Source organism: Mesoplodon bidens (assembly GCF_964165515.1).
Source record: "Mesoplodon bidens genome assembly, chromosome: 15".
Classification (NCBI taxonomy): domain Eukaryota; kingdom Metazoa; phylum Chordata; class Mammalia; order Artiodactyla; family Ziphiidae; genus Mesoplodon; species Mesoplodon bidens.
In genome coordinates this window covers 75825253-75837936 of record NC_138171.1, presented here as the reverse complement: position 1 = coordinate 75837936, position 12684 = coordinate 75825253, and the positions used below count along the sequence as shown (strand labels likewise).

Here is a 12684-nt window from a genome sequence, read left to right as displayed (position 1 = left end):
CTAGCCCATGTGCTTATATTGGGATCGGTCCCTAGGGATCTGGACTTCGTTGGCAGTCATTTTGTGGTGGAGATGGTAAATCACCAGTGTTACCACAATGACGAGGCCCAAGATGAGCCCCAAAATCAGGGGCAAGGTTTCCTCCAACTGCTCCCGCTCATCCACTGGGCATTTATGCTCTGAAATGGGAAAGAGGAAGAAAAGCAATGAGCTCCTGCCAAAATATTCTGAATCATAAGTCTGCTCAAGAAAACTAAAAGGCAGATAGAGGTGAGAAGATTTCTCAAGGAAACTTCAGAGATATTTTCTTTTTCAGAAACAATATTTCCCAACCAAACTTAAGGCCCAATCCCTTAAAATTTCTTCATAGTGTAAAATAAAAATACATCAGTTAAATAGGGCAACATTCAGGTTATTGGATTCCTGGACAATGTCAATAAAACTTCCAAATGATTTATGCAAATTTTCAGAGTTTGGGCATAAGGCACAACCACCATCATTTTTAGTGTTATTTAATTCTTTAAACTTTTTACTGGTGTATAATGTACATAGAATCACAGACAAAATACACCTTTTAGAAAGTCTTAAATTACCAGGTGTTGTCAATGATACAGAGTAATTGGAGCTCTTGTCTACTGTTGGTGGGAAATGGTACAACCACTTTGTAATAAGGTAAGGATAAATATACACCTACCTTATAACCCAGCATTCCACTCCTAGGAATTTACCCAAGAACAATGAAAACATATGGACACAAAAAGACTTGAACATAAATGTTCATAGAAGCTTTATTCATAATAGCTTAAAACCAGAAACAACCAAAATGTCCATCAGAGTAGAATGGATAAATAAACTGTGGTATATTCATACAATGGAATGTTAATCAACAATACAAAAGAATGAACTATGGCTACACGTAACAAAATGGATGCATCTCAAAAATATTATGTTGAGTGAAAACTGTCAGACACAAAAGAGTACATGTTGTATGACTCCATTTATATGAAGTTCAAGAGCAGGCAAAACTAAGTCTATGGTGATTGAAGTCAGAGAAGTAGGGAACAGTGTGTCTTGCAGAACAGGAGACAAGAGAACTTCAGGTGTGACAGAAATGTTCTGAATGTTGATTTAGGTGAGGGTTAGGTGACTACAAGTATAGGTAAACACATATTGAGTTAACACTTCAGATTTGTGCATTTTGTTATATGTAAATTATACCACCATTTAAAAAAGAAAATGTAGAGTTTGATGGATTTACACCACACACGTCAGAACTGGTATCAGAATTGTGGTGCCAAAAGTATTAGCTTTAAATGGATAAAAAGTTTGGTATAGTTATGGGGAAAATCATCTAATACACCACCCTTTAAAGAAGATAGAGGAGAAAAGCATGGTGTATTTTGGCAAAAAATTATGGTTAAAATATTATTATAGTTTATTTCTTTAAAAATTGTTTTGTTGCCTTAGGAGAAAACCTGAATTAAACACATCACTGGAAGAAGAATATAAAGGGAGTATTAAACTATGGACAAGAAGTCAAAAGTAATTATGGGAAAATAAGGGGATGTCAAAAATTATCATGAAAAATACTGAATCCCCTTCCCCACCCATCCCCATTCATTAAGTGGTCAAAGAAAGGGGAATTCCTGAGTCCTCTTTCCCTTACCCACCATTCCAAAATCCACAAAGCTCTAGAAACCACAAGTACTTTGTATCATTCATTTGGCAGCAAAAGCTGGTTGCTCTGATTCTCATTTCTCCTCCTTAGCATGAAGATTCATGTGTTTCACTGCAGGAAACAGATTCATTAATCTGTTTGATTACAGGAGCTTCCCTGAGTCTTCTGGGTCTTATATAATATATGGAAAATGCACTGTATTATCTTCCTAAAGTCCAAAATTATTCTGAATTCTGAAAAACATCTAGCCCCAAGGGTTTTAGGTGAGAGATTGTGAACCCATAAAAAAAAAGACACACATTCACCACTCAGGCTTAAGCCACTGTCTCCAAACTCTGCCTTTGACCCCCAGGAAAAACAATATTTTACATTACAATCCAGAACATATGTATACATACATAACTAAAACCAAAGTGTTATAAAACAATGGTTTTCCTTACTTTGTGCCTCTAATAATTTAGCCTCTATACTATTCTCTTTCACTTAAAATAGTGCTGGTCATGACCCACTAAAGCAGAGGTTATAATCTTTTTAGTGTTAGTGTAATGAAAGTATACCCCTTCTCAGAATACTTATAATTGCATAAAAATAAAATACATAAGATTACAAAGAAAACAAACTACACTGAAGTGCATCTATTAAAATATTTTAAAATAATATGAGGAACAGTTTATATATATATATATATATATATATATATATATATATATATATTAGTACACAGGTATACTGGCTGTGATTACAAAGTAGGGAGAAGCATAATTGTTACTTTGCAAGATCTACACAAACGTGGGAAGAAAAAGACTATTATTTATATTGGTGGCAAAGTCATAGGTATGACTAATACTACTGTGGGTTGTTACCTTTATTTATAATTGAAGGAAATGTTAAACATTAATTAGAAATTAATGAAAATAAAGATGTAAATGTTTCCTACTGAAATTACAGACCCCCTGAACTCTATACACAAACCCTATGCACTCCAGGGTTAAGATCCTGTCCAATGAACTGATTATACAACCCACAGATTATAGAGCAAGGACAGCTGGCCTCCATCTCTGCCTGGGAGAAGAGCATCCCTTGGCTTAGCCCAGCTCAGCATCTGGCTTTGGGTGCTCGGAGACCCCTGGCTCCCTGTTCATCTCCACAGGTCTTGGTGTCTTTCACACCTCTGCCCTGGCTGGACTTACAGTTCTAGAGAACACAAAACCGAGGCCCAGGGTGCATGGCCCATGATTCGAAAAAGCAATAACCAGCCCAGTCATTGCAAAGAACCAGACGAAGACAGATCAGACAAAATTGTGTAACTGCCAGCTGCCAGCTCAAGTCCCCTCAACCATAAACCTGGTGTGCCCAATTCAATCCTGAATCACCTTAGGTTCTGTTTTCTAGACGTGTGTTTTATTTTGTTTTGTTTGATGACCACAACATTTTAAAGTTGTATTTACCCCCTGAGGCAAACACACTGTAAAAGCTCTTAATGAAAAGCCGCTCCAAACAAACAGCATTGAGATGGGCCATGGACCAGGAGGCAAGCTGATTGCTTTCTCCAGCTCTGCTAGTGCCACCGACTTTTCTTGTTGGAGAAGGTGGGCAAGCCTTTTGCTGGCCGTGCTTCCCTCTGCTGTCTGATAGGGCAACTGGAGGGAGGGGCTTGTCCCTCTTTCCATATCTTCTCTGGACTGGCTCGGGACTCCTGCAACCTCAGCAAAATGTATTTTGTGGACTGAGAAGCTGTTAAGATGAGTGGGCTTTGGAGATCTTTGGCTGGAGACAAGCAGATACCCTCACCAAGATGTAAACACAACAGTAAATAAGAAAACAATTACTGATTGATGCCACTGTGTGCCAGGAACATCCCTGTGCACAAGGAAGAGCTGTATAAACTCTTTCCCACTAGCCTGTAAGCTCCACCAGGGCAGGGAATGTTCCTATATCCCAGTACTGGGTGTACTGGTGTACAGACACCGACAGGGTCCTATGACCTTGGTATTCACCATTCCCACCCATTCCAATGGGCTTTGACTACAAGGCAGGTTAGACATCCTGGAGAGTCAACACCCCCCTTCCCCACCCCAGCAGCCATCAGTGGCAGATGGGAGTTGGAGGGTAACTCAGGTGGGTACCACACTCTTTCCCAGAAGTTCCAGCAGTGTGAGCCCCAGTGCCCACAGTGGTAACCTGCTCACTTATGCACCTGTACTAGCTTCCTTGCCTTCCCACCTCACTTCCCCACTCCCCTAGCAGTGCCTTCTAGAACCACCTAAATAAACTACTTGCCCTTACATACTTATAGAGGATGTGCTTCTTGGGAAACCCAACCTAAAACACTAGGCTCCAGAGCAGTAGCAAGAACACAGAATTCTATGACTGGCTGGCTATGTGGCCCTGCACTAGGCCTCTGTATTCCAGCCCTCGACATAGTTCTCTGTGGTGTTAATAACAGGATAGTCTCCCTGTGGATGCTTCCCCAGGAGGCTCTGAGATGGAGCAACTCAGGTGGCATGTTTCTTGGCTAAGAGGTGCCATGCAAACCACAGGTGTACACAGCACTCTGGATCAGCATCGGCACACCATGCCCTGGTTTGCAGCACAGCAGCCAGTCTTGGGGCGCTCAAGTGGGGGTGATGTACATTCATTTCCACTAAAACACAGACCACTTGTCCTATAGATCTGGGTAAAATACAGATCAGGTGGTATCTCCCAAACACACTGTTAGAAACAATGATAAGCTCATGAATTCAGAGCACCCGCCAACCTTTCTGAAGATGGCCTCCTGCATTCACATGTTTGGTACAGTTGCTCAGCTGCAGCAGCTGAGGCTTGGAGAGGCTAAGAGCACAGGATCTGATACCCAAAGACAGGTTCCTGTCCCAGCCCTGGCAGCCACAAGGAGCTCAGTCTTGGCCAGTATCTTTACCCCTAAGCCTCAGCTTCTCCACTGTAAACAGGGATCTCAGTACCTTCTTCACAGGTCTCTTTATTTGTTTGTTTCCTCCCTTGAGAATTAAGACGGGCCCAGTCTATATGTGGTGACTTAAATGCCCATTAAACCTGAGTGTTTAACAAAGGGGCACAGAGGCACCTTCGTGTTCCATTACATTTCTTCTGTCTCTATGCATGAGAGTCGCCTTTAATTCAAGCCATTAAGATACTCAGGCTGATCTGTTCCCTCCCAGTGATGCATCCTCCATGCTAGCACAGTCAGAATTCTCCTGGGGCCTCAAAGGGACTCACTACTAGGAATGAATTGTGGAAGGACAAGTTACCCAACACCAGCTGAGACACATGGGCTGCCTTGAACTGCAGGCTGAGAGTTGCCACACCAAGTGTACCTGTTATAGAAATAAGCTGGCCTCCATGGATTGGCCCCTCGGTGGTTTATATTTTCACTGCAGGCTGAGACCCACAACCAATTATTAAAACAAACAAACAAACAAACAAACAAACAAAAAACAGCCCAAACAGACATGTTTAGCCATTTAGGGCCTGTCTGCTTTGCCTACAAATCTCACCCAACAGCTGTTACCCACTGATAGGATAGATAAGGCCCTAAGCTTCTGCTGTCCCCCGAGCTCTCTGACCCGAAGACTCCTCCCCGTGCTGCTAAGTGACATCACCTAGACCCATAAGCCCCCTCCTGACACCCCTCTCCCTGCCAGGACATCCCTTATCCTCCTTTCCTTTGGGATAGTGGTCCCCACGGTGCTGTAAGCCTTCTGCTGGACGGTCCCATGCTGTGAGGGGCTTTCTTTACACAACCTGCCCAAGTGCCACCCAATGAAGGTTGTGTGTTGCTGCCTCTCATGGTCATATCATATCCCTTGATCAGCTCAAAATCCCTCAAATCCCCCTACCGACAGTTTGCCATGGACCAGCAGTATCAGCAAGGAACTTGCTAGAAATGGAGCCTCTTGGGCCCCGCCCCCAGACCTAAGGAACCAGACTTGACTTGACATGTTAACAAGATCACCAGAGCTGTGCACAGTGATCTGGAGCCTCTGGGCTACTTTCATTGGAGATCAGCATAGTAGCCAAGCTCAACGGTCTAAAGGGATTTGTGTGATAAAGATGCCATCCCTATCTGGGCTGCTTTCAGCCTCTATGAGTGTCCACTAACCCATTTCACTGACCCTTCCTTGCTTTTCTCAGAATCTATGAAGGAGGCAGGTGGGAGACTGCAGACTGCCAGGCATGACCCCCTTACACAGGGAATAGGTTCTTCACTGGAAGCCCTTATGCTGCAGGTCCTGCTTGCACATGACAGAACGCGTGTACACAGTCCTGCAGTGGGCGTCAGACATAGGACCAGATGCCCTCCCCACCGCCACGCAGGCAGGCTTCACTCACCCACACAGGCATTAGCAACACATCAGAGCCTCTTTCTATTCTGGGGAGTGGGGTCCAAGTGCCAGGTCCCGAAAAGGCACTCCAAAAGGAATCTTTCAGATTCCACCAAATCAAATAAAATGATCTCTTACAAAACACACTGGGGGCAGGTGCTGAGAGCCACAGACAGGAGGAACCAGGAACAAAAGGAGCCCTGCCACACAAAGGCACATGGATTCAGTGAGTGATCCTGAATGAGGCTTGCCTCCTCCCAGGAGTGTCAAGGCTTGAGCCCCAGGGCACCAGACAGGAGGCAACACCCTAATTATTCCCCAGAAAAGCCTGGGTGAGACAAGAGCAATTTGCTTGTGCTTAATATATCTGCGTTTGGGAAGTTATACATGCTTACAAACTGTCTAAATCTATCCATTTAAGCCCTGGAAGTGGATAAAAACTGCTTTTTATGCAAAAACATCATTAAATCTATGCCAAGAATATCACTGATTTTTAGGAAAATAGCTCTGGTCCTTATTCAGTACTCATTTACTCTTATTTTGTACACAATTCTAACATCTATGAGATCTGATTTCTCCATTCATAAATGACTATAAACAGGAACTTAGAAATAACCCAGAGAGGGTTAGGGTGAGACTGTGATAAGGAACTAGTAAAAGCAGCAATTATAGCACCAGTAGTACCAAGAAATGAAGAAGTGTCTAAAAACCATTGACCAGAGAAACACAAAAAGTAACTAGAGACTACTGAAAGTACCTATACAAACTCAGAAGTATCTATGGTAGGGACCCTGGGGTCTATGTGATCCAATATTTTCAAAATGAATTCTGGGCCATCCATAATCATAAGTCCAATTACTTTTTTTTTTTTTTTTTTTTTTTGTGGTACGCGGGCCTCTCACTGTTGTGGCCTCTCCCATTGCAGAGCACAGGCTCCAGACGCGCAGGGTCAGCGGCCATGGCTCACGGGCTTAGCTGCTCTGCGGCATGTGGGATCTTCCCGGACCGGGGCATGAACCCGTGTCCCCTGCATCGGCAGGTGGACTGTCAACCACTGCACCACCAGGGAAGCCCAGTCCAATTACTTTTAACTGCATTTAATATTTTCAGTTTAAGAAAGACACTACTGCATTTTATAAATACTTTCATAATCAACAGTATTTTTTAGTGTTAAGATCTTGGCGTTTAGTTTAGTTTCAATTTTGTAGAAAACACATTAAGGTGGAATAGCCCATACAGGTAAGAGCCATAACAGGTAGGCATGGCGCTGCTGTACTAAATCTATTAAATTCTGATTTGCCTGTCTTTGAAGCATTTGCAAGTCTCTATTAATTGAGCCCACAGCTTCAGAATATCAATTCAGCCAAAGTTAACAGGACATCTGCAATGTGCCAAGCACTGTATTTGGTGCTAAAATTACAAAGATGAATAAGAAGGAGGCTTTTCTCTTTAGGACAGTTTAACTTAGGAATTCCTAAATGCCTTCTGAATAAATCATGGGGGGAGGGATTCTATTCCGTATACTTCGAATGGGAGGGGAATTTACTGAAAGCTGGACTCCTTGGGACTGATTTAAGGATTTGTGTGTGACCCAGGTGGGGATTCTCTAATATCCTACACATTCGAATGGTTGTATTCACCTGGGGACCACCAGCCCAAAGGTAGGCATCCATAAAGCAGTCAGAATCTCTCCTCATTTCTTAACCACAAGGAATAAATGAGAATATCAAACTGCCTTTAACAACCTCCTCCAGACAACAGAGAGAGAGAGAAAAAAAAAATGAATGGAAGAATTCACTTACTCCACTTGCCCAGAGTAAATTGATGCTAGATTTGGACAAATTGCAGAATGTGAGCTCCTCTCCTGCCCTTCTCCTGGGATGCAGAGAACCAGGAGGATATGGTTGCCCTGAACCTGCCCCAGCTGGATCCTGCCTGATCCCCTTCCAGGGCTCGCATAGACTGAGAAGAAGCCTTCTTGCATGCCCCAGAGGGAGCAGATCAGGGACCTTGCCTCCTTGGAATCTCGTGGGTGTCCCTCCACACAAAGGTGAGAGCTGGACAGAGGCAGGTCTTCGTGAGTCTGTCTCTGTAACCTGTACACACACACACACACACACACACACACACACACACACACCTCTATTGCATTCTGGTCACACAAAAACTTAGACTCACAGTGGTAGGACCTAGGGCTGGAAGTGTCTAGAGACCATGGTGAAACTGATGCCCACACAAGCAAAGGACCTTCTCCAACCCATGGCTCTCTCAATAGCTGCTTGGGATTTTTAGCTGCCTTTTCCTTGGGAAACCTGCATCAAAATTATATATTTTTTTCAGCTGACTTTCTTATCTTTCTCCCTATCCACTTTCCTTTTTTGGCAAAGGAGGGGAGGAAGGGAAAGATGAAAAAATAAGGGAAAAAAAGAAGGGAGGGAGGAAGGGAGAAAACAGAAAAAGAAGGGAGGGAGAGAAAGAGAGAGGAAAAGAAGGAAGTGAAGGAGGAAGAGAGAGAGGGAAGATGAAAGAGAAAGCCATTGAAGTTGATACAATTCAGCTTGTTGCCTTTAGTCTTTGAAAAATTATAGAGGGAGGCAGCGCCATGATGTCCTAGAGAAAGTCCAAGTGGTAACAGCCTGGTACCCTGGCAGGTTGCCTTCCACATCCATCTTGAGGTCAGCCTTTGCTTCCTTCCTCTCCCTCTCCTCCTGCCTCCCCACCGACCTACCTTCACTGAAGACAAAATCAGAGATGATGTCAAAGGGCTGGATGTGGACCGCAGACAGGATCATGGTGACTGTCTTCTGTGGATCACTGGAGGCTAGTGAAATGGTCTGCTGAGCTTGACATTCATAGGACTTTCCAGCTGGCGTGACCAAGGCAGAGAGATGATGCGAGTTGGCTGTGTGCTTCCCGGCTGCAGGGAAGGCCCAAAGTAATGGTTAGGCCCCTAGGGCTGGCAGAATCCTCCTTATGGTGATCCAGGTAGTTGACCTTTGCCTCTTAGCCCAGACCCCCCCCTCTGATCCTCTGCTGACATGCCCTGTTGCCTTGCTCGGCTGGGGCTATGCAAATGTGAATGCACCCATTCTTTCATGAGCATGGATTTCTTAAATATTAATTTGGAATTTCCTTTTGGAAGAATAAAGTGATACCTAAAACCCCAACCCTTTTTACTATATAAGACCTAACAACAGAGATTCCAAAGATCCACAAAGAACAGTGACTTGGTATCCTACACCTCCCACTGGCCTGCAAAAAATAAAATATTTTCCTCAGCAAAGCATGGCTGCTGCTAGTGCTCTGAGCAGATGCCCTTGTACGCATACACATTCTTTGGAAGCCTGCCTCACCCCTTTTCCTCCTTTTCTGGATTAAGGTTTTTTTTTTTTCTTTTCCTTTTTTTTGGTCTAATTTAACTGTGGGAAATGTTTGAATATGAATTTTGATGAAGAGACAAAATTGCCCTTTTTACTGCGATGATAAGGGGTGAAACGGAAAAGATGACATATGTATTCTTGTACATGTTCAACAAAAATCTTTTCCCAACTCAGGTGCCCAGGTGATGGAAGGCTTCATTATGAGTAGATCAGACAATTTACAAAATAAATACATAAATTTAAATGTGGTCTTTGATGGTGCCTGCAGATCCCAGCATTGTTATTTGGAGCCTGGATATCCCTTGCCACAATATTTTTGGAGGATCTGGGTAGTTGTTGGAGTGATGGGCATGAAAAGCTAATAAATAAGGACATGGTTCAGAATCCACTCTGGGGTGGCTGCAGTAGATGACTGAAGATTGCGGTGAGGCCTGAGCAATGCACCAAAAGATCTGAAGGCCATCAGATTCTGACCCAAAATGAAAGTCATACTGTCCCCCTTGACGTTTTAGCGCATAAGAATAAAAACCGGGGTGCAGAAGAAAATCAAAATACAGCTTTGTCCTTCTCCGTGCTTCTTTAAAGGACAAATCATAAGAAAGCCATCCTGAAGCAGCCACAGGAAAACAGTCCCTCAAGAGACATCTCATCCAGGATCAGGTGATGGGTGACAGGCTGGTCCTCAGGCCCTGGGTTTCTGCGCATCTACAAGGCCTGAAGGCCAGAGGACCCACCCGCGCTCCTGCTTGCTTCCTCCACCTTGGAGAGAAAGCCCAGGGCTAACTTGGCCTGGGAGCGCAAGGCCCTGACCCTGAGGACTTAGGCCTCCAAGCCTGAGATCCCTGCAGTGTCTGCGCTTCCCCGGGCTCCTTCCCCAGCCCTGCTGGTCTCTACTCACCACTGATCGCGTCTTTAAAATGGGTCTTCTCCGAGGAGTCATAGACAAACTGGACCTTGCTTAGCCTCCACGTCGCCTCGGGTCCCTCCGACGTGTTGTGACTTTCCTGCCGAGCGGGGGAGGCGCGCGTTAACCGCCCGAGCAGATCTGGGTGGGGAAACGGAGGGGCGGCCCCTACCCACACCCACCCGGAACCTGCGACCCCTCTGAGTGCCCTACTAGCAGTTACCTTTACAAACAGCATTTTGAGCGCGTATGCGCGATCCACCCAGAACACCTGCAGCTCCGACTCGTTGTGGCCACAGTGGCCCTTCACCTCAGCTCCCCGGGTCAGTGAGATATCAGCCTGTTCCGTGATTAGCTGGGAACACAGACGCCCCGCACCCCCTCAGCGCTCGAGCCCCAGTGGGGGCTGTAAAGGGCAGCGCGTCCAAACTCCGGGTCGCACGCCTGGGCACTCCCTTGCGCGCGCGCTCCCAGGTCCAGGAACATGCGGTTAGATGCTCTGCGTGCAGACCCGGCCGTTAGGGAAGCAGAGAGAGGGATTTACTTTCAAAGCAGGCGGGGCGAGTAGAAGGCATTACAAGCCGGAACCCCCATGCAGCATTTGGGAGCAGCCTGCAGGATGCAGGGGGGAAGGCGGGCGACCCAGGTCTTCACAGGGTCTTGAGGGAAGGTGCCCGTCGTCCCTGGAGCCCTAGGAGCAAGCTTCGAGGGAAAAAGTGCCTTACATCTACATAATTGCTGGCCCACACATCATAAGGGACAATAAATTTGGCTGCAAACTCTGCCATGAGACACGTCGTCCCATTTTCCCGCACCACAAATATATCTTTTTCAGGGTTAGTGGAAAGGCCTGAGAGATTCTCCACTTCTTGTTCTGCCATGATTCGAGCCATTGTATCTGCAGAAAACAAACAAAAAATCCTATCGGTTAGGGGCTCAGCGAGCCCACGCGTCTCGGGCACAAGGGTGGAGAGACATGGTGGTCTGCGGGCTTTGGGCTGACAAAGTTCCTTGCCGGCTGCAGGGCGCTCTGCGAGCCGTTTCGCTGACCTAGCGTCAACAAATTCGACTTCGTTGCTGTTAATTTATAATAAAAATAAAATTAAAAAACATTTAAAGCCTTACTAATTTGTAATCCGACTGGCCTTTTTCTTCATCTTAGGCTTTTAAACCAAAGCTTTCTGGCCAGTGCTCTGAGCCCACGAAGCAGGCCTGTGCAGCATCGTGTCTGGGATTGGCGTACAAGTGTGTGGCTCTCTGGGGAATTCCCTGCCACTGAGGGGAAGGTCCTCCCCTCCCCCCCCAAAAGAACAAATCCGCCAAACATTAGGGCCACGTTTTGACCTTAAGCTAATGGCTTTACTGTGCCAGTTCTATTCTCTGCAAAGAGTGCACCCTGCTCTGGCGGTTGCCGAAACGCTACTCACGGAAGAGCATCAGAAGCACTCGAAGTCTATTCACGCCGAGAACGGCTCTTCCTCGGAGATCCATCCTCGCGGAGCAGCGAATAAGGCCAGTGGTGCTGCTGCAGAGGCCGCCCGAGAGGGAATCCCTCAAAGTCGCCGCTGGAGTGAGCCTGAGCGAGCGAGGGGCGGGGGCACCGAGAGGGAGGAGGGAGGGAGCGCGCGTTCCGTATGCGCTGGCGGACTTGGTGTGGATGGAGTACCGCACCGACCCGGGCAGGGTGAACGCTAGTGTGCTCACTGCAGAGGAAAGGACCGCGTGGCGAGGGAGCTGTCCACGGCTGCGAGTGCTGAAAGAATTCGGTTGTATTGCTGGAGTGATTGTGGCTGGGCTTGTGCAGAGCTCCAATGAGATTTGGAAAGGCTGAAATTCTGAGTCTGTTTCCTGCGCTGTAACTGCAACCGCAAAGATGATTCTATCCTGAGAAACTTAATAGCACCCTCTGACTTATTCAATATCCCTGCCAGTACAGTGATTAGGTGGTGAAGACATCACACCACTGGAGTCCTGGCTTCTGAAAATGCTTCCAGCTCCTGAAGGAAAACGGTGGAGCACAAATTGTTGCTGCTTTGGGGGAGGAGGCGTAGGCAGGAATAGGGAAAGAAAATGCTATGGCAACAGCTTCCTGCATTTGGAGACATCCCCTTCTCTCCCCTGCTGTCAGGAGCTCAGGTTAAACTGATGCCTCCTCAAGCGAGGCCGTTAGTCAATGCAGTATGTCTATTTGGGCTTGTTTTTTGTGAGTTCTGTTCTCTGATTGCGTGAGGACTTTGAACTCTGGGGTCACCTACCTTCGCTCATTATATTGTGACTACTCTGCTAAGAGGAATGTAAGTGAACCCAAAGTTTGTTCGGGTTATGTAGCATCTTTTAGGACAGTCATAGTTATACACACACACACACATGCATGCACAC

The 12684-nt window shown here is 45.9% G+C and overlaps 1 protein-coding gene across 2 annotated transcripts; it reads right to left on the bottom strand.

The window, feature by feature from the left end:
• On the bottom strand, window positions 1–11796 carry LAMP5 (lysosomal associated membrane protein family member 5; the record flags this gene model as incomplete). Of its 2 annotated transcripts, XM_081256019.1 has the most annotated exons (6): window positions 1–179; window positions 8750–8938; window positions 10300–10405; window positions 10529–10660; window positions 11031–11203; window positions 11733–11796. In XM_081256019.1, the coding sequence occupies 6 exons, from the start codon at window positions 11794–11796 to the stop codon at window positions 1–3; spliced, it is 843 nt and encodes a 280-aa protein (XP_081112145.1). The 2 variants fall into 2 exon arrangements, with proteins under 2 accessions (XP_081112145.1, XP_081112146.1); XM_081256020.1 differs by lacking the exon at window positions 10529–10660.
• Between the last annotated feature and the right edge of the window lie 888 nt (window positions 11797–12684).